General features: G+C 42.9%; 1 protein-coding gene and 1 non-coding gene across 3 annotated transcripts; both read right to left on the bottom strand.

Annotated features, from left to right (window-relative positions):
- Positions 1 to 1935: 1935 nt before the first annotated feature.
- Positions 1936 to 2008, bottom strand: trnaf-gaa. Its single transcript has one exon. It is a non-coding gene; the product is annotated as a tRNA-Phe (tRNA).
- A 2805-nt stretch (positions 2009 to 4813) lies between these two features.
- On the bottom strand, positions 4814 to 19551 carry LOC118310014 (G-protein coupled receptor 22). 2 transcript variants are annotated; one of them, XM_035632733.2, is made up of 3 exons: positions 19184 to 19551; positions 18957 to 19075; positions 4814 to 8787 (listed from the first exon to the last, which is right to left on the bottom strand). In XM_035632733.2, exon 3 carries the CDS (start codon positions 8660 to 8662, stop codon positions 6968 to 6970), a length of 1695 nt encoding a protein of 564 aa, XP_035488626.2. In that variant the 5' UTR covers positions 8663 to 8787; positions 18957 to 19075; positions 19184 to 19551; the 3' UTR covers positions 4814 to 6967. The 2 variants fall into 2 exon arrangements, with proteins under 2 accessions (XP_035488626.2, XP_035488625.2); XM_035632732.2 differs by lacking the exon at positions 18957 to 19075.
- Between the last annotated feature and the right edge of the window lie 2692 nt (positions 19552 to 22243).

The raw sequence follows: 22243 nt of genomic DNA, 5'->3' as shown, positions 1-22243 counted from the left end.
CACACACACACACACACACAAAAAACATGTCACGTGTCATGTTCAGAGTGCACTGGGTTCAATCTCTCCTGAGAAAGGTGAGTATAAATGAATTAAGGAGTGGTGTGTTAACTGGTGGACTGTCGTGAGCTAAGAAACCAGTCAATCTGGTAAGTGGTGAAATACCAAATGAGAAGTAAGGGTGAATAAACAGATACGAGAAATTTCACTACACGGGTCAAAAAACACAGACACGTGGTAGTTGGAGAGTAGGCAGGGGAGAGAAAGTGAAGAGGTATACACACACACACACACACACACACACACACACACACATGGACACAGCTCCTTCTCCAGCAACTTGGTAAGATACATACAAATCTTTAAAATCTCTCTCTCACACACACAAACTCAATGCAGGCAGCTGAATTGGCGTGGGCAAGTCACTAAGAGTAGAGGAAAAAAGAGGTGGGAATGTACAGCTCTAAAAAGTTGTCACAGGATAAATAATTGTTTAAGAGATAAATGTTAAAATTATTACCATACAACAAACATAATATGCCAGACAATATTCTACCTCAGAGCACGATTAGTGGTAAGTGACAAAACACAATGTTAAATCCTGGGGATTAAAACAGTGGTTTAAATTGCCATGGTAACTGTTGCACACCTCACCAAGCTCCACTGCAGGTTAACTTCAGAGAATCAACAGCCCGATGATGAATCAGATCTTTTGAAAACCAGTCAGCATTCCTACAGGTTACTGACAGGGACAAAATAGTTTACAATAAAGTGACATTGATTAAAACCAAAAGATATTTGTTTTTTTAATGTTCTTTTTTTTTTTTTTTACAGTTCCATACTTTCCATGTGTCCACTCTGGTTCTGCTTATGAATAGATAGATAGATAGATAGATAGAAACCTGAGGGAGAGTTTACCAGACTAAATGAATACATCATAATTATACCTTTATTTTAATTTGACAAAATATAATAATGAGCTATAAGTGATGCATAAGGAATGCTTGATATTTGTGTTAACTTGCTTAACTAACATAGATAGCAACTGCACTGAGATGAATCTGTCATGAGGCGCTGCTTTTATTTATTGGATTTATTGACCAAGATCGCCCCCTGGTGAAATTTCATGTTAACTGTAGTCCTTTGTAAACACGTGGATGTACAGTAGATCTTGGTGTGTATACAAGTTTTCTAATTGTAGTATCAGTTAAAATTGTGTTCACTATATTCAGACAAAAGTGAAATATAAACCCTTCTCACTATTCCTTTTTTTATCATATACATCTTATTTTCAACATTGTGTTGATGACATATCCTTACAGAATCCTGATGAATATTGACATTTATTCAACAAATGCATCTCCTTCAGTCCTAAAGATTTTACATTTGGAATCAATACCCACAAATCTTGGTATGAATGTTTTTGATATTGTGCATTATTTTGTGATGTAATTCTGTCATTGACAAAACAAAAAAGGGGCGTTCCATAAACATTTCCCTTGCATTTTCCTCTCAATTTCCGTTATAGCTTTATTGACGCTGTTACGTCACAGACAACAAAATAAATTGTTTCTTTATCCCTGTAAATGTGACGACAAAACAACGACAATCACCTATAACCACATTTAAAAACGCCTTTGTGAAAACTTTAATATGCTTCTAATGAACTGTCCCCCAAAAAACCCGAGTCGACTGAACCTCATTATTCTTATCACTATTATATTGTTTGTTGCTGGGGTTGTGAGGCAGGTTACCGGGCTGCAGAACACGCTAAAGGCCGAAGGGATTGAGCTCTTGATTAACTGAAAGTAACCAGTGTTCTCAACACTTGACTTTAGCTTACCCATTTCGCTGCGGATACAACACTGTTGCGCTAATCGGAAATGCTACATGTATTTAAGAAGCAAAGAAAAAGATTATTCAAATCACAATCTCTGCCGAAACCCGGGATCGAACCAGGGACCTTTAGATCTTCAGTCTAACGCTCTCCCAACTGAGCTATTTCGGCAGGTGTGATTCCAAGTCATCCAAATATGATAATAAAATAAAATAATTGGGTGACGTGGTGTGTGTAGTGCTGTTAATTTGTGGCATCCCTGTGACGATCCTGCGACCTGTTCAGGCAGGCACCTCGCCTCCCACCCAGTAGCAGCTGGAGGGGACAGGCTAACGCGTGGGTAGCTAGCCGTGCTAGCACCCTAATCAACTCTGGTAAGAACACAGATCGTCCACTACAGAGTGAAGCGTTTCTCCAGTAGTTTAGGAGGACAAGCGACACGAAAAATAAAATGTAACGTTACCTGTAACAACACTGCGTGTGGTAAATGAACACAACGGAACCACTGACATTTGTATCCGTGATCGGCTGCAGTGGTGTTGACGTTTGAACGCAAGGGGGCGCCATTGATGTCTGATCGTCTGTTGGTATATTTTTCCCCCTGTCCTTTGAAAACAACAATAGATTTTGAACAACATTCATCATTGATTTTGAACAACATTCATCGGTGCTGCTTTTACATTTAAATTATAATTGTTTCTCTTAATTTTCTTCATTTCACTAGTCACCTTGCCATAGTTTTGATCCAAAATCAATTTTGTTGTGTAGTTGGAAGGACTTCACATTTACATCAGAACCATAAATTGTTTTACAGGTCACCATGTGTTTGTTCCCACAAACAAAATCAAAACATGAATACATATATACATATATAGTGCTGTCCCTTTATTAGTCAAAGTAAATATTCTAAACACATCTTATGCCATTACTGTTGTTATGTGGGCTAAATGAAAAGCATGCATCCTCACAGGTTAATTATTCAACGTGCAGTGTATTCTTAGAATATTCAGAATTTTTCACATATTCAGGTCTGTGAAAAACCAGCATGAATTCAAGCCAATTATGAAATCTTAATTTCGCCATGTGCATATGCAGTGCTTATTGAACAAGATTCCGACTAAGCATCTCAGTGTTAGATAACATATTGCTCAAATCAAAACTGGAGGCCTCTGTAAGAACTGGGACCAACAGGCACATAAAGTCCTGTCAAAGCTCTAGAAATCTGTTGTTCTTTATTCTCTCCATTACCGAGTCACCGCAGGTTGAGTTATTTGCTGTAAATCACAAGAGAACAGGGAGACTTTAAATACTTCCTTGTTGGCTTTTCCGACATTTGTCTTGTGTGTTTTGTTGGATGCTATGCCTATGATGGCAGGCAGGAGCAATATTGTGGGACTCATCGTCAGTGGTAGTGTGTATATTTATTATTATAGAGCTTAATTTTTTTCATTCTGCATTTACCGCTAGCATTAGTAGTATCTTGTTTTTCCTCTCTTTTTTTCTGATGGACTTCTGCAGTGATGCAGTGCTGTCCCTTTATTAGTCATACCATGTCCCGATGCCAGATTCAATGCCTCTCTTCCCCTTCCCTTCCCTCTTTTCCCACTAATCTCCCCTCCATACTGTGACTCTCTCTCTCTATTCTCCCGTTTTTGTTCCTCTGCCCCCCCCCCCCCCCCCCAAGGTGACTTTCCTTCCTTCACAGACACTGCAGCTGTTCTTCGCTTTGTTCTGGAAGGCCCGGGTGTGGATAAGAGATGAGAAAGATGCAGACTGGCGGAATAAAGAGAAGCAGAACCAAGGGAAGAAACAGGGGTGTAAAAAGAGGAGGGAACTGATGAGCTTATCAAGTAGCGTGGAGGATTCTCCCGTGTTGAATCACTGCACAAATCAGTAAGACAGCAAAGACTCACACACACTCCATGTACAGACAGATTTGTTTTAGTTAAAATGAAATTCTCTTGATTCACATCAAGAGAATGATCTGCCTCAACAGATGCTTACCTGACTAACAAATTTCTTCTTTGTTATGGCGATTTAGCACATTTGTCACATCAGTGAAGCATCGTGAGGGTTCACTACAGTCAGCACTAAATACTGCAAGTATCTGGGACTGAGTTTATAAATCTAGGGATCAGAGGAATGGACAGTGGAAACAGGAAATGTTGAAAGGCAGAGACAGCGGGGGGGTATTTGGACAGTGAGGTGCAGAGGATGAGAGATGTCGGACATCCCGAGGCATCAGGATGAATCCCAGCCTCTCCCTCTTGAAATGATTGAAATTATACAGCTGCAATTGTGATGGAAGGCCCATGACAAAACTTTCTTTTTAAAAGTGCTCCTGCTCAAAATTGACATATTCTTCATTTAAAACACATCATTACACATCATCTGCTGTTAGAGGCAGATGGTCGCCCACCCTGAGTCTGGTTCTGCTTGAGATTTCTCAACCGTTGCCGAGAGCTTGCTTATTGTAGGAACTGTTGGGTTTCTCTATAATATTTTAAGGTCTCGACCTTACTATGTCAAGTGCCTTGAGATTTGGTGATATACAAATAAGATTGATTTTAATTGAATTTCCCTCCATAGAAAATGGTCGGTTGGTAACGTAATAAAGTAAAGTAATTCTGTAAATGATTCGATTAATCAAGTCTGTCATTATTCTTAGTTATTACACATTAAGAAATGCCTCCATGTTAATTAATCAGAAAACAATGTAACATTTCTTCATGATTTGTATAACTTTTTCTTACATAATACTTTTCTTTCCATTCTGTTAAGCGTCTGAAACGGGAACAAGGGACCTTTTTCAAATCAAAGTGCATCTACACACAGACATTTATGAAATATTAAAAGCCCTGTATAATGGCTTTTCATGTGTAATTGAATTTACCTGTGAGTAAGGAGTAAAATACTAAAAACAACATTACTTTGAGCATGGAATGTGTATGAATTGACACAATGAAAAGAAATAGATCAATTCTTGAATTTTTAATTCAGATTTAGTTCTGCTCTATACAATAACACATTATATAAATCTTATACAATACTAATATTTATCTATACACATGGTCATAAATGTACAATACAGTGTACACACATTTAGTATCAACACAAATACACTTACATGAATTGTCTGTTTACGGTAACTTTCCAACTCACTCAGAATTTATCACAATGGCTGATTTTCTGTCCGGCAGATGATTGTGATAAAAAAAGAAAAAAAAGGAAGATTTTTTTATTTTTTTGTCCTAAAACCCAAAACAGACATTTCAATATTTACATCCCTGAAAATGTACATGAATACACAATAATTACTGTCTTTAGTCTGGCTCATAGTGTAAAAGGGGTGAGGATGAAGGAAGTAGCCCAAGGAGCTTTCAGAGACTTGAGCCCATATAAAGTTGAATGTGTAGTCCATCTGCTAAGTGACTAAATCTTTACCTACTGTAACACCCGGAATACAACAGCTTTTTGAGGACTGGTTTAGTTTGTTATTGTCCAGCATGTCTGGAAATGAGACATGAAGCCCTGAGGAGAAAGACAGATACAGATATTGTGTAACATGTCCAGGACTCAGTCCAGAAGCTGACAGAGGTCTGTCTGTCTCTGCAGTCATTCAAAGTGCTGCTCAAAATACAGTGGTTCTGCTCCTTCAGAACAACACACAGCTGACATGATGGGAATATCCCATGTCAGTGGTTGTTTTTCCATGCTTGGATTTCTCTGGTTTAAGATTGTAGTTAACTTGACAGTTTTAATGACGTTTTCACAAAATATTGCCCTTTGATTCCCAAGTGATACAATTTCAGTAATATTACAGTGGCCTGTCATATATACATAGTTACAATTGCTCTACATAATTTGTTTTCTTTTTTCCTGTTATGCCCTGTGGCCCTCTGTTGTTAATCAGAAGATTAGCCCCCCTTTCGTCTCTCTGTCCTCTGTAATCCAAAGTGTACCTAGAAAACCAACAATTCTGTGTTCACATTTTCTTTGTTCACATCCTAGGGGTCATTGCTTTGCTCACGATTTATTGCACTTAACCATGGACACACACTCTTGTTTATTTATTAGCGCAACCACACCCTTGTTGCACACGCAAACATACATGCATCCATGCACACGTGTAAACATACAAACACAATCACACAAAACTCATCGCCTACTCCATCATGACCTTTTAAAGTTATTCTTAAAAAAAACAACATGCCTTTTAGCTTTAACTTGCACACATTTTTCTAAAAGGTGCTGCTTGTTGGAAATTGATACTTAATCTTTTTTTCTAATATTTTTGTTTTGTGTGAGCCTGTAAACTTTGTATCTGAATGCTTGCATTTACCTGCCATTGATTTGCTTGACCTTATACAGTGTGTGCAATTACTTTCACTCTGATGCATTGTTGTAAACATACAGCAGGACATTCAGCACCATGACAATATATTAGTAACTCAATTAAGGCATGAAAAAATAAGGGAAAGAATGAGAAATATATACTTCAATTAATATTTTATTCTCTGAGAATATCTGTGCAGGTAGATATCGATGTGCTTTCACAGATAATGACTAGATATCAGTGTGCATGAAGTGTATATGTCTCTGTGTGTCTGTGAATATGTACCTCCACGTGCAAGTTGAAAGTGCACGCAGGAGCAATGATGTTTGTGTCTGCTGTAATCTAACCCTTACCCTACATGTTTGGTGCACACATTTTCAGTAGTCATGGTTTATGGTGTTGCCATAAATCTTGGCCAGTGTTTCCATGGAGAAACAGTGGCCACCTTGTCAGTCAGGAAGAGGACTAATGAGGGTCTTCGTAAGGAGAGCTGCCTGTAATTAGAGCTCAGGACTCACCTGTCTCCTTGTCTGCATGGAACCAGGGTTCATGGGATTTGTCCTGACCTTTGTAAACAAACTGGCTCTTATTTCTCTCCTTACACCCATGCATGAATATACACAGGATCCATCTCTGGAGAAATGGTAAGATATATGATTCCTTAAATTCACACACGCACGCACGCACGCACGCACGCACGCACGCACTCACGCACACACTCACACACACACAAATACATGCACACACAAATACACACTCGCAAGCATACAAACGTGCATGCTGAAGACTCAGCTTCATTCCCTCACTGCCTCAGTGAGGCATCGATCAGTGCCATCGCTGGCTTCCACCCGTGGCTTGCGATTCTTCCTCTGACCTCCCCCCTCCACCCAGGAGTTATGAATAACTGTCCCCCCACTGACAGCTGGGTCCACCTGCAGAAGGGACACCACCCTTTTCTTGACACGAGTTTTTAGGGCGCGGCGCAGCTTCTGCCTGGTGAAGGCATAGAGCAGAGGATGAAAGATAGTAGTTCCATAAGCCATCGCTAAAAAGCAAAGGCGGATTCGCACCAGGCCATCGCTGGGACCCAGACACAGGATCAGAACATTGACTGCAGACAGAGGGGCCCAGCACCCCAGGAAGGTGGATATAATGATTAGGGACATTTTTAGGACACGACGTTGACGTTCTCGGCGGTCCCTGTGTCTGCGCACTGCACGCCTCAAGGCGATGATGGCAGAAACCGAAGCCTGGACACCCATGGAGGAGGCAGGCAGTGGTGAGGTGGCATGGGCCTGTGTTGAAGCTGACGCTGAAGCTGCGGTTGGAGAAGCAGGGGTGGCTGGTGTGGTTGCGATGGGGGTGGTGGCAGCAGTACTGACAGTCGTGACTGTTGCTCCACTATCAGAAATCCCTTGGGGCATGGAGGAGAGCGGTGGGGGGGATGTTGGTGTAGGTGTGGGAGAGGGGATGAGGGGAGGATGGGTGAGGTTCTTGTTCTGGTTGGAGGACACTACCTCTGTGGGCAGGCTCAGGTCCTTCCTCCTCTGCCTCCTGCAGCGTATCCTGCAGGTGGATTCCTTTGAACGTTTAGCCCTCATCATGTGGGAGCCAATGCGGATGTTGAGGGCCTGTAGGATCTTGGAGTAGGTGAACAACATGACGACCACAGCGATGAAGAAGCAGGGCACTTGGAGTAACAAGTGGTAATACATGGCCAGGCCTGTGTAATACCCCTGCCCTCCGACACACAGCAGTGTCCTGTTCTGCCATACAGGAGGCAGGTGGTGAGAAGGGGAGGAGGGCTGAGTGGAGGGTAAGAAGGAAGGAGAGAGGGAGGAGAAAATGGGGGTCACTCCAGTGGTGAGCTCAGGCTCAATGGTCTGGTTTTCAGGCTCCTCATCCTCACCATCCTCAGCCGTTGAAGAGAAGAAGTCCCCCTCAAGGAAGGGCAGGAAGAAAACAGCCAGAGACACAACCCACACTGCCGCCAGGAGCAGTGCAGCACGCCTGGGGGTCAGCAGACGACTGGCTGGACGCACTGAGATGTCGTATCGGTCCAAACTGATCACCAGTACATTGACCGCTGTTGCCACACTGGTGAACGTGACACAGGCCTCATGAAAGCAGCACAGTGTGGCCAGGCTGCCAACTTCACTTCCATTGGCTGGTAGTAGGATCACAGCCACAGTCAGTGGCAGACAAAGCAGACAGACCAGTATGTCGAGCACATGGAGGTTCACTGTGACTAGGTTGCTGACGGAATCCACCAGGTTGGACTGAGCACAGTAGAGTACAAGCACGGTCAGGTTGCTGCTGAAGCCCAACACCAGCTCCAGCATCAGCACAGTAGTCAAAGACACCTGGAAGCCCAGAGGGTAGGGTGTGCTCCAGCCCTCCTCCACACCCACCTCACCCCCGCCATCCAGCAGGCCTACCCCCTGACCATCACTGGTCTCCAGGAGGTCACGATAGCCTTCGGTCTCCATTGACGCCACAGCACTCCTTCACACATAGCAACGGTGGCTGCCACCCCTCACCATGCTCGGTCTCTCCTTTTCCCCTCGGTCGAACAAGACAACGCCGAGGAGGATGGCCAGATCTGTGGTTGATTCTATGAAATAAAGATAACCAGAAAAAAGGTGGTGAAGACAGACAGACAGAACGAGCAGTTTTAGCAGTCAGCTTGTCTCATGTTTACTCAAAAATAACACCGTACCACAAGTACAAGTCAAACTTGTCAGATTTCACAAGTGAAGAGAAGCGATGAGTTGACACAGCGGGGTGAAAAGGATTTTGGCAGTCAATAGGGGAATGGGGTGCAGTTCAAGCTGCTGCTGATGACCCATGATGTCTCACTGGGCTCAGGCAATTAGACAACAGCATCATTCTCATAAACAATGGCAACAGTTCAGGGGGGAGGAACTGTTGCAGGATGTCTCTTGGGGGACATTTATGAGTGCATTAAGCTGGGACACTGTTGGATCTGAGGATCCCCCAAGAGTCTCGAGATTTTAACAAACCGATTGGGAGTTATTTTCTGGCTGTGCTTACGGTTCATATGCTATGCTGAATTGAGCTACATAGATGGAACCATGCTTCTTGAGAGAATGAGTGGGTGGATGTTTGACTCATTATTATGCAACATACATTAAATGGGTCAGAAAACAAGCTTGCAGTATAAAGCAAACACACAAGAAACCACCATACCTGTTCTATTAAAATGGCAGTTACATATAACATGCTGTCTACAATAGTTAGATCTACCTTTACCTTTTCATCCATCACCGACAACCCAGCTCGTGAAGACAATTAATGCAAGTACAAATCCAGTAAATGATAATATAAAAACCTCCTGTCACATTTTTTTCGACAAAACTGTCAGCCTCTACTTCCAAGAGGAGAGGTGGCAGGGACATTGTTAGGCTGGTAGAGAGACTGTGCAGTGCATGTCAACATAGCAGGCACCCAACCGAGGGTGGCAGCAGTTAATAGTTCTCAAAGGGAGATGTAATGAAGACGAATGGATCAATGATCCCCAGACAGTGGCACATAACAATGCAAGTAGAGAAAGACCAGCTCCCCTGGCATCCTCATTCTCAACATCCCCTTTCTCCTCTACTCTCCTACACCCCTCACATCCCTTTCCTACTGCGATCCCTTTTTCAGTTTCCTGGCTGAGACAGACTACTTTGCATGTAGAGCATGTGATCCATGGCTGTCTGGATGCTCTCCTGTGCCTGGGGAGGACTCCTATAAAGGAATTGTATAAAGAAAACAAGGCCCTCCCAGACTCTCTGAAAGAAGAAGATCTACAGGTGCGGCCTTATTGGCAGCGTTGACCCCAGGCCTTTGCTGTCAACCTTTCTTCTGCCACAGCTTTTGTTCTCACCCTCTTCTTTGCCCTTTTCTCTTTGGTTTATTTCACAGTTTTTCATTCTGTTTGTCATGTGGAAAGGACCTGCAGGCAGAACAGGACTCAGTGTGGAACAGTGGTCTATCTTAATCCACTAATGGGTTCCATGGGGTTCGTGGTGTTGTTGGAACATTGATTTAAAGCATCATCGATCTGCCAATCTAACAAGCCTGAGGCAAGAGAACGCACATACACACTTTCTATCATCTCACAGGTACCTGTGCTCTCATTTTGAGAACTGCATAAAATAACAGTGAGTGGATCTGCTCTATTCCCTCCTTTTAGCACCCGCTGTAGTTGATAAATTGTTTTGTTTGATTACTTGAGCAGGGGTCACACTATCACAAAGTATGTCATTAAAATGATTAAAGTTACTGGTTTTAAAATATTGGAAGCAGACGTAGTATTTGTAATATTATACATGTCCCCAACACAGTCAAGAAAGTATTGAACAAAAGTATCTATTGACAATAGAGATTTGGAAAATCGAGAAAATCAAGATTTTCAAGCAGTGTCTTCCAGCTCATGTGTAGTTTGTTGTGATAAGAACAGGATGGTAACGAAACTGTCAACAGTGGTCCAAATTTTTATTAATCCTAGATTAAGCAATTTTTTCTTTTTCACAAGTGTAAATTGTTCTCTGGTCTGTGATTTGATCAGTCTCATCAAACATTAGGCCATTGTCTGTTTCTCTTAAGAGTCCAACCAATAATTAGTTGGGTACTGATGAAATGAGCAGGCTCAATAGCTTTCAACAAGAGTAATGTATGCTGTGCACAATGATTAAGAGGAACAATGAGTCACAATCAGTCCTGTGATAATGGATATTAAGTATTGAGCGACGAACAAAATACCACAAGAGATAAAAAAAAAAGAGCCACAGACAAGACAGTAGAAAGCGTCTGTGTTAGCATGTGGTTTGGGGGTAAGACCAAATGTCACAAGCCCTTTGTATGAGCAGCTGTGACTTTGACCTGCGGGCGGGAAAAGACAAAGTATTTGGGTTTTTACAGGGAGAGAGGGTAAAGGGAAATGAGGCAAGGTGCTGAACTTTGGGTAGTTTCTCTAATGACCTCCAGTGTTTGTGTGTTTCAGAGGGAAATGTAAATACTCCAGTTCATTTGAGGTTACAGATCCTATTCAAATTAACGATCCTGGTTACTGAGGAGTCCATGTCAGCACACTGCTGTCTGCTTCAATGCTGTCGGTTCTAATCATTGTAATGTACTGTTGCAATTAACCAGAGTGTAGGTACATGTATGAGTGTGACTCTGTATTAGTGGTGCATGTTAGCTGAATAATTTGTGGCAACAATAAAGACCTGTAATAAGAATAAATTGCATCCTGTGATTGACGAGTTGGACAGAAGAGAAAGAGGCAGAGCTAGGGAGGTTAGGGCATCTTTATATCTCCCTTCCTACACACCTACCTACCTATCTATCTAGGCTTTGCAGACCTTTTCATCAATTCTGGTGATTCAATTACTGTAGATTCTGTGCTTTGCTCCAGAATAGCACTCGACAAACTGACAGTATCCTCGACTGCACAACTTCCCGGACCCTGCTGTCAGGGTTATTATATGTGTCTGGTTGGGGATGACAGGTTGTCGAGCCTCTTCTTACAATATCAGAGGGTAAATGCTGGGGCAGATTCTGTCTGTCAGTGAGAGACTCTCAGTTTCTCTCTTTCTTTTCTAGCTCTTTCTCCTCTCTTACAATTTTGCATACATTGTGCACAGACACAGATATCCGCGGTTTTCCTTTTTCTCCGGACAACACGTTTTCTGCCAGAGGCTTAAGTAGCTCTGCCAAACACAAATATAAACAGCCGGCATGCCTTTGGCTCAAACAACATCTAAAACAGCACAATGTAAGGCGTTTCATTTTCTTGGCCCTTTTGTTGGGTGAAATAACACACTTTAGTTGCACAAATGATGTACATAGGTGGAGCACACACCTGTCTTCTGAGGATATGGAGAAACCATGAACTGGAAAATTCAATAATGATAGTAAAAGTCTTATTCTGGTTGCAGCCCACAACCACAGCAGGGGGGTTGACGCAGACAGAGCAACTGGCCAAGCAGGTGGTGGATCGATGGCACTGATATGGGTGATGTGTCCCTAGAACCCCCCCCAAGATAACAGCAGTGCAGTGCAGAACAAAAGACCATAATCAACATAGTGATACAGCATCTCAGTGGATGCCAAGGTGAAATTCAAGTTTAAAGTTAATGACAAAGCCACAAGTCGATGTCCCCTTTGCTTAGTCGGGCATTGTGTTTTTGTTTTGTCGTTATTTCTGCTTTTTTTTGTTTTGTTGTATTTGATCTCTTTTTTAGTCAGAGAAATGGTTTTGCACACAGTTGTATGTGCCAGAGACTATTCTGCACATGCCAAGACACATCAATGAGTAAATACAACAAAATGTCACTTGTGTGATTTTCCCTTTAATGGATAAATACAGTCTTCATTTTAAACAAGATGCTGCAAGACCTGCTCTTGTCTAATAAACAATACCCACACACACACACACACACACACACACACACACACATACACGCACACACACACACACACACACACACACACACACACACTTATTTCCATGACAGCAGGCAGAAACAGTTTGTTTGACATTACTGTTGTCCATCGTGTTGCTGTTTGCCAAGGTCTCAACCTGCTGATCCTACACCAGGTCGAAGGGTTGTATCGTTATTTTCCCCAAAAATTACATCAGAGAAAGAAAATTGTTTGTTAAAAAAATCCCTCTGTGTTTGTTCTGTTAACAAAAAAGATTTAAAAAAAAACAACAACACATGTTTACACATGGGCAATGGGGCATTACACATTAGCAGTGAAGGTGCTTTTCTGTTATGGTTTATTTAGGCTACTTTCCAAATAGAAATGGTCATATGTTTCTTTTTTGATTTTTAAAACTGTAAAATGTCACTACAAAATGGTGAGACTAGAAACACGCATTTGCTCTTTGATTCTATGTGACAGACACCAAAGTTGACATTTAGGGAAGAAACGGAAACAGGACAGAGAGACAGACAAGCAGGGGGAGTGAAGGAGAAAAAGAGGGAAATGACAGAAAGCAAAGACGACACAGCATGCTGAATCATGGCTGCCTAGGTATTCCTAATGTCTGCAGTGAGACGATCGATCAAAGGCTTAATTTTCCCACTCAATTCATCCAGCAGCACTAACAGCAAGCAGCCACCAGCTGGGCAGCAGCATCCCTGGCAGGCCCCCAACTATCAAGCCTGGTACAGGCCAACAACACAACCCGCTCGGTGAGAGCAACACAATCCCAACCTACCTGATGTGATTCTGATCAGGATAACGTCAGGAACTTCAAGAGAAACAGTTTGAATACAAGAGCACACAACCAACCGAATCCTGTGTGTAGGAGTGTAACTCTGGAGGTGTTAAGCCCTGCTGATGCTCTTTATGTGAGGCCAAGCAACACTTGACACTGTACAATTTAAAAATGGGTTATCATAACTCTTGCCAAGCTCACTGAAGACACACAAGCACACCGTGTAGTCCACAATGTTTCGCTAGCTGCCGCCCACCCACACGGCCAACCACTGGCAGCCCACGTCTCTGCACGCGCTCCCTGCCCACACGCGCTCCGCAGAGACAGCGGAAGATGCCTTGCTGTCCGAGGTGAATGACATCTTGTGTGCTTCAGAAACTGCAGAATTCCGTCTGCACATGAGTATGAGGCAAGTTTGGGAGAAAGGCACGGGGGGTAACGGGAGATGAGATGAAAACGGGAGGTAGGTGCAGTGAGGGAGTGATGGATGGGAGGGAGGCTTAGGGGTGTGCAGATGGATGCTGAGTTGTGTGCTTGCTGGAGGGGAATGTTTGTTCCCTGCTCACTACCTCTATCCATCTCTCTTTTGAACAGTTGCGCTGCCTCGTCTTCCCCCTTCAACATCCATCTTACAAACAGCACATGGCTTTTTGCTTTTGCACTATGCAGTATCTGTACATGTCTCTGTATAGACTATTCTCTTAAATAGTATTGAACAGTTAACTCAGAAGTGCTTCATAATGCAACAGTTCAAGTAGCCTCTCACAGATTGCTGTCACCACATCCGAGGCCTTGTAGGTAAAATAAAAAACGCATATATCCTGTCACTTAATATCCTACAATCCTGACGGGCTGCCACCAGAACATCAATAAGGAAGCCAAAGTAGGCAGGTTAATTATCACAGCCTATAATCCATATGAACAGAAGACCTTGGTCTCAAGAAAGCTTCTGGTCCACAGGGTGTGAGGCATCATTACCACCTGACAGCATGTTCGATAGATTTCATTTGGCGCCAGCATTTATTAAAGACACTCATCTGTATCTTATATCCAGCTATGACGTCCCAGGCCTGTAATCTTGCTATTAGAAGCACCAGCCATTAAGGGCACTAATTAAGCCTGGCATGCAATCCCAGCCCTTTAAAACAAGAGGAAATCAAAATCAAGTGGGGAAGCTGGCGAAATGAAGTAAAAGTGAGTAAATCAGCAGGCTGTTCACAGGCCCACTGAGCAGAAAGGCTCTGATTACCATTAAAGATGTAGAGACAGTACAACATGATAAAAGTAAGAGATATAACAGATACTATATTGCAATTATACCACTAATTTAGTCTTCATTCGTTCTAGGCTCTGGAGTGATTGGTTGTGATTAACCATGTCTCTCTTTCAACAGTAGCCACCATCCGGAGTTTATCTATTGTCTGAACGCAGTTGTCAAACTGAAGAAGCTTGTGTGCTGCACAAACCTCGGTTGAATTGATAACGCACCACAGCAGCAGCTGTTTGTGTGATAACATGCGCTCGCCACTGTTAAGCAAGAAAAAGCCTCGATCCTCGCTCATGTTCAAATCGAATGTTCACATGTACATGTGAAAATGAAGTCAGATCATCCACACACTTGTCTCTGTTGAACACACCCCACTTATTGTCTAGGCTTTCGATTAAAGATGCGCCTCTGATCTGTATAGCTGTTTCTTTGCCTTTCACATATGACTAAGGCAGCAGGATATTGTCAGAGTCAAATGCATTCACACCAACGGGAACATTTCCAGTTTCCTTGCTATGAATTTCCTGAAGATTCCCTGCTGTGTTTTCACATCGGCTCACTAAGACATTTTCCTGAAAATTTGTATTAGGGGGCTGGCAGGAAAAAAGTTCCAGAAAATGTCCAGAGCAGCATTTTCTGACATTTGCATCCTTCCATACATCCCCTCTGGAAAAGTTCAGGAAAATATCCTTCTTCAGACTTCAGTGCATGTCTGATGGCAACTGATAGTACATAGATGACCAGATGATATATTGTATGGCGGATGCTTTGATTACTTTTCTTTTGCCATATGGAAAGTTCCATTTTTCATACAGTGTTTCTTTCCAAAACCCAATGTGTGTTTCCTTCAGGCCCACGAAGTATATTGAAGGTGTTTTCTTCTTCATAAAATATTTGCAATGCTGTTATACAAAGCTACATTTATTAGCTTTTCTTCCCTGTGTTTGTTGCCACATTGGTGTTTTTCTTTTCACATTAGACATACGTCAGTGGGTCATAGCGTGAAACCACAGGAATCAAAGTACATGGTGGTGCACATGTTTCTGACCAGAGCTGCCTGGACAAACGTAACACGTACCCATTCAAACTTGACCACTGCTCAATAGCGCTCCTAGTGGTCAAAAAGGCCATTGGGTACCTTTAACAAGGCGTCCCAGTGGGACTGTGTAAAAAACAATCGGAATGCACACCTGCAATGCTTCTCTTCAATTTGAATCAGGGCATACTTCAGCAGATCAGTGGCTCGACAGGGGAAATCTCTGTGCACCAACATCATGTTTTACAGCTCAGTGTCTGTGGACGATCAGGCTTTAGAGAAATAGAGAGCAGATGTTGAGGTCAGAAAAACTTGCAAAATAGATTTGAGTAATAGAACAAGCAAAAGAGTAAGTGGAAGTGATGGGGAATTAGAAAAAGGAAGAACGTGCTTCAGGTTAAAGCGTTTAAGTTATTTCGGTGCGGTCCAGCAGGCAATTAGAGCTCAATTAAATGCCATTTATCTCCAGCAGACTGGATATCTGCGGCCGAGAGGCAACTGTACTATCACACCATGACAACACACAGAGGATTTACCTGAGGGAGGGGAAGACCAACACACACATTAATACACATATACACATAACCAAAAAATGATGGATTCATTTTCTATTCCCACATGGAGAGGTTTCAGAAGAGGGGCAAAACAAATGATGAATACTGGTGTCAAACTGATCACACTGAACACTTGAAGCAGATGCATATTTATGTAATTATACTAAAAACATACCTCACTATGTCACGCAAGACTTGCAAGAAAGCAGCTGTATTGGTGTACAGAGGGGTGGTCACACTGAGTCTCTGAAGTCTTCTCTTCCATATTGCATCTGTCTCCCTGCTATCTCACCGTCCTCTCTCCATTCCGCTCCTCTAATGGTTTGTTATTCCACCTCATCTCTCTGTTTGCTCTTTAGGGTTTGATTTTTCACAATCATCCCGCTGCTTTCGTCCCACCTAGTGCTGAGATCTTCTCCAACTCTCTGTTTCCATGCACTCACGCACTTCGAGCGACGTTGTTATTTTCCATATTTGGTGAGGGGATCAAGTGTTGCGTGCTTTTGAATTTCTCACAGTGAACGTGAGAATGCTGGCAAGAGGGATGAGCTATCTCAGCCATCAGTGATAAAAATGTCTGAGTGCAAGGAAGTGACTGGTGTTTATTTTTTTTACATTTTTTTGTTCCTGTTCAGGAGGTACTTTTTGTTTTGTACCTTAAGAACATGTGCACTTTTATGGTCAATGCTTAAAAGGAGCGCCAAGGTTCGTGAGATGACTTTTTGGCTTAAGTCAAGTGGGCTGATTAAAAAGAATGTGACCATACCAGTCAAAACACTGAAATAGAAAAAATAAACACAGTTTGAATTCCTTGAAATACATCTGAGAGCTGTTGTTAAAGCCAGAGGCAGAAGTATTTCTTGTAACTAAAGTGACATTTTGAACACATTCAACCTCTGTCATGCTGGAAAACAGTCCAGCCACTTGTTTACAAGGCAAAATTATAGACAAAGTTATGATCTATTAACGTATCAAGTCATTCCAAAATGAAATGCCAATGGAAAAACCAATTTTTAGAACCATTACAAACAAAACCCTGAAAAGCTGTAATGCAGCTGTGCTCTCCTTCATGTATACACAGTACCCAACACATTAACTAAAGACGTTTTAAACCATTAATCAAAACAAATCTAACACTTACAGAAGCTTTCTGGGACCTTTACATGACAATGGAGAACATTTTACATAACTCTTATTTTCCCACACTGTTGTTGCCCTGTAATTCCCACAGCAAGACTCTGATCACTTTCTCTTTAGTGCCATTATATAAAAGGCAAATAAGACACGTCATGACAGAGGTGAAGCATTCCTTTGGCCCTCACGCTGAAACAAAATATGATGACTTGCCTGAAAAATATGCATCTAGCTGGAGAGTGACACGTTTGGTGGAATATTTCCCCACCAGCAGCAGCAAAGCTTCTCTAAAAATACATTCACTGACACAAACACACAGTGACCCATATGCAAAGCAAACACACAGGCTGTCGCCACAAGAGCGAGTGGAAATGAGATGATGTTAATATGTCACTTTTTACTTGATTTTACTCGAAAAAGAGAAAAAAAACACGTCTAAAAAAAGAAAAGAAGAGCTGATCACAAGCAAGAAAACCTCACAAAAAGTGAGCATCTCCTGCATGTTTGTATTCATCAAAAAAGAGAATTTATATTTTCTTTTGGATAACTTATACTAAGCAATAACACTGCATGAGTACTTCAGGCCAAGACATAATAGTGCAGTAATGAGAAGAGAGAGAATGAAGTGTTGCAGAACACTGATAGTTAACAGATATAAGTCATTATAATTCTAAAAAAATATTTTACAACTTAAACAGAGGCTTACACATGGCAAGAAAAATGTAAAGAAGCCCAACAACGAAGAACTTGATTTGTAAGTTGTAATCAAAAGAATTGATCCATCCTTCATATGAAGCTGATCTAATCTAATGCAAAAAAAGGAGCAGTTTGACATTAAATCAATAGGAGCCATAAGCTTATAGAGAACATGTTGCTTTGCACCAGTGTTCCGGAAGAAATCCATCCCACGTCCAACACTGTTCTTCTACCTTCCAACCGAACATGCTCCCATTCCACATCACAACAATCTTCATCACTGCTCCATATTCACACACGAGAGGAGACGGGGCCAAATTCAAAATCCATGACTACATTTATGTACTGGGGGGAACTTGAGGTTTTAAAAAAGAAAAAGAAAAAAGAACATCATGAATTCTGTGCTGCACAGTGACACCCACCATATAACAGACTTAATACTTACATAAAAAGCACAAGTGAGGGCGAGGAAAATGCAAAATTGCTGTCAAGCTCTGAGAAGGGATTTATTCCGATGACACTGTTTCCCCCCTCTTCTTGAAAATAAAATTGAAAAACAAATGCTGCAGGTGAGCTCAGGTAAACAGGGCTCGTGGTGTTGTGACAGTTCAAGACCCACAGTCACGTGCAGTGAGGAATCATTTGGTAGGACAACAACCATCACTGTGGGTCCCTGTGTGTGTGTGTGTGTGTGTGTGTATATGATGTATATATGTACACAAAAGCATTTCTCTCTCTCAGGTACTTGTGTCGTCTTATTGTTGCTGCACATTGCAATAAAGCCACAGATCACTCGCTTAATCTCCGAAAATGCAAACAAGCAATTAGAATGAGTCAGTGAAGAGTCTTATATTATCACCTCCAGTCCGGAATCAAAAAGACCCGTCTTGTCCCATCACTGAGAAAAAGCCCAGCAGCGTTCCTTTCATTTTGCATTTAGGAATTTGAAAACCAAGTCCAGTTGTCTCCAAATAATACCTTTAAAAAAAAATCAAAAAAAATCAAAATAAACGACATTTACATGCAATTATAAAAAAAAATGAATCTTACGAGAAAGAAGAAGTGCTTGTCGCGTGTTGAACTTACCAGTGTGGAGTGTGGGAATTCCCGTTACATCCTACTGCAGGTGTCGGTGCGCTGCGCTGCGCTGCGCCGTCTCCAGCCCTGGACCGTGATTCACTCCAGCGCTCCCCGGGACAGCCGGCTGTCAGCCACAACGTGACCTGAATAATCTGCCTCCGTTTTGTCATAAATATTACAGCGGGAGGGGGAGGGGGAGGAGGGGGTGTTGTGGGGTGGTGGGGTCCTCCGCGGCTACAGACGCACAGTGCGGCATTGGTTGGTGCCCGCTCACAAATCAGGCAACAACATCGTGGCGAATTTATTTTTTTTGGCGCTTTCACCCTTTTCCACTTTGCTATGCAGCGGACTTGCGCAGCAGCATCCCGCACACGGACCCGCCGCACGCAGGAGAATGCGCCAACCGCTCGCCGGACCAATACGGTGCATCTGCAAGCGGTGGGGGGGGGGGGGGGGGGGGAGATGGGAGGGGGAGGAGAAAGGGATGCGGGAAGGGGGGTGGGGTGTTGGGGCGTGTGTGTGTGACGGCTAGCCTTTCACAAGGACGACCTGAGATTCCTCAAGGGTGAAGGCTCCTCTGTAGTAATTCAACGAGATCTCCCCGTACCCCCCCCCCCCCCCCCCCCCTCCCTCTAAACACACAACACACACTTCACCTGATCTCCCTCAAAGTAAAATGATTGGATTCAGGCTTCAGTTGATGGTATCAGTGTGCCCCATTGTAGAGGAGGCGTTTGGAGGCGTCAGGTCTCTGCTTTGCTGCACACTACAGAGGTTTACAGGGAGCGTCTGCCCCGCTCCTGTCAGACTCCAAATTTCCATGTGGCGACTTAATCGCGGGTGGAGGATGAACTTGTTAAAGATCCGTGAGGCTTGAAGGCATTTTTCGCCTCTCTGTGTGTGCGTGGTGCTTCCTTGTACCGTGGCCACTGTGTGCAGGGATCAAGGTCACTGCCTTAAAAGGGTGACCTTGGCCACGCAATAAATGTGAGGACTGTCGTTTTAGCAAAGGGCTTTGTTGAATTGGTAAATGGCTCTTTGAACCTGTTACACCTGCTACATCTGACATTTCTGTTTCACCCTTGTACATGACAAACAGATGGTGGTATCATTGCTGTTGAAGAAGAACCATTTCTCACCTAAGCATTTGTTTGAGACTGCCCTCCACCAATTAACGACCACGCAGGTCATTTTTTGAAGCAGCTAATTGCGACCTATGTGGTCGTTTAAGGACCGCAGACCTCTAGCAGTCCTTATGTACACGGCCGCTAGAGGTCAGCGGTAAACTTAAGAGGTCAGCGGTAGATGTAAGAGGTCAGCGGTAGATGTAAGAGGTCAGCGGTAGATGTAAGAGGTCAGCGTTAGATGTAAGAGGTCAGCGGTAGATCTAAGAGGTCAGCGGTAGATGTAAGAGGTCAGCGGTAGATCTAAGAGGTCAGCGGTAGATCTAAGAGGTCAGCGGTAGATGTAAGAGGTCAGCGGTAGATGTAAGAGGTCAGCGGTAGATCTAAGAGGTCAGCAGTAGATCTAAGAGGTCAGCGGTAGATCTAAGAGGTCAGCGGTAGATCTAAGAGGTCAGCAGTAGATCTAAGAGGTCAGCGGTAGATCTAAGAGGTCAGCGGTAGATCTAAGAGGTCAGCAGTAGATCTAAGAGGTCAGCGGTAGATCTAAGAGGTCAGCAGTAGATCTAAGAGGTCAGCGGTAGACGTATCGCAGACCTGGTAAGTCCGTCAAGTTTGTGTATTTCAATGGATTTGCTTATATTCTGTAAAGTAATCATAATCTGCCATGTAACTCTGACCGTAACCATCACCCTTACCTTTGAAAGCTCATTAACCATGCGTTGGTAAATCGAAGCCCCACAATGCTCTGATGTGAAAAGTATCCGTGGCGTACCTCCTGTCACCGGCAGAGACGCTAATTTAGGAAACGGTCGACTTGGTTGTATTTTACACATACGACATAGTTCGCCGCATGAGTTAGAGGTCTTGTTGATTTATTTTCCATCTAATCTTGACTGCATTTTTCTTGGTGGCACTAGTGTCAACATCATCATGATAAAGTGTGAGGTAGGGTCAAAAGAATAGTTCACATTTGTTTTATTTTTTTCAAAATATGCATGTTTGCAGTATTTCCCTCAGCGAGATGAGATCAATAACACTCTCATACCTCTCCAGCAATTGTATGTCCACAGAAAGCAGCCGTTTAGCTAAGTTCATCACAATGAGAGGAAGCTCAGCGAAACAGTTGGCCCGGCTCTGCCCAACAGTTACACAATCTGCCTAGCAACAAGTCAAACATTAAACCTAGTTTTTTAATCTGTAAAAAGAAAACACCATCAGACACTGCTGCTGGAGGCAGTAACTTCCTGGAGTCAGGGTAACCTGCAACCTTCTAATTCCTCCGTCTCATTACCCTCTTTGGTTTTTGTTCATATGAACGAGAAAAGATAAAATGAGCAAGCACATAGTTAATCTTTAAGGCACTGGTAGGCAGATTTGATCACCTCCGGACAGGCAGGCTGTTTCTCTTCCTTTTAGATCTTCTTACTAACTGGCTGCTGGCGTGTTTCATCTAATTCTCGGCAGGAAAGTCAATTGGTGCATTTCCCAAAACATCAAACAACAAATTGAATATTGTAACCATCTAATGCTACATGCTGATATTTGTCTGGAATATGATACAAACTGTATTCAGGTTCAGGAAGGACTGTCCTAATGCTTTGTGTGTGTGTGTGTGAGGAACAGAGAAATGTGTATAAAGGGACTGCAAAAATTTTGATCTTGGGAGGAAAAGACAGCCGAGCACATTTATGGCACCTTCACTTCACCCACCACGGTCTAATCACCACATTTTCACTGCGCCTCACATTGAACAGGACACTGAGACCCCCCCGTGAGCCTGCAGTCACCTTTTCTATTTCAACCAATATGAAAACACAGGGAATTGCCCTTCCTACCGATCTGCATCCCTTGTGAGAACAGTTGCAAATTCTAAGTCAGTGATGAGGAGCATCTGCCAAACACCCACATGCCACATGTCTGTGACACTCACCCACGGAAAAAT

This window comes from Scophthalmus maximus, chromosome 6 (assembly GCF_022379125.1).
Source record: "Scophthalmus maximus strain ysfricsl-2021 chromosome 6, ASM2237912v1, whole genome shotgun sequence".
Taxonomy (NCBI): Eukaryota; Metazoa; Chordata; class Actinopteri; order Pleuronectiformes; family Scophthalmidae; genus Scophthalmus; species Scophthalmus maximus.
Note: the sequence above shows the minus strand (reverse complement) of the source record. Positions and strands in the feature narration are given on the sequence as shown.

Bases quoted from the DNA above. Each gene is read 5' to 3' on its own strand.
- LOC118310014 (XM_035632733.2), bottom strand. From the start codon at position 8,662: ATGGAGACCGAAGGCTATCGTGACCTCCTGGAGACCAGTGATGGTCAG.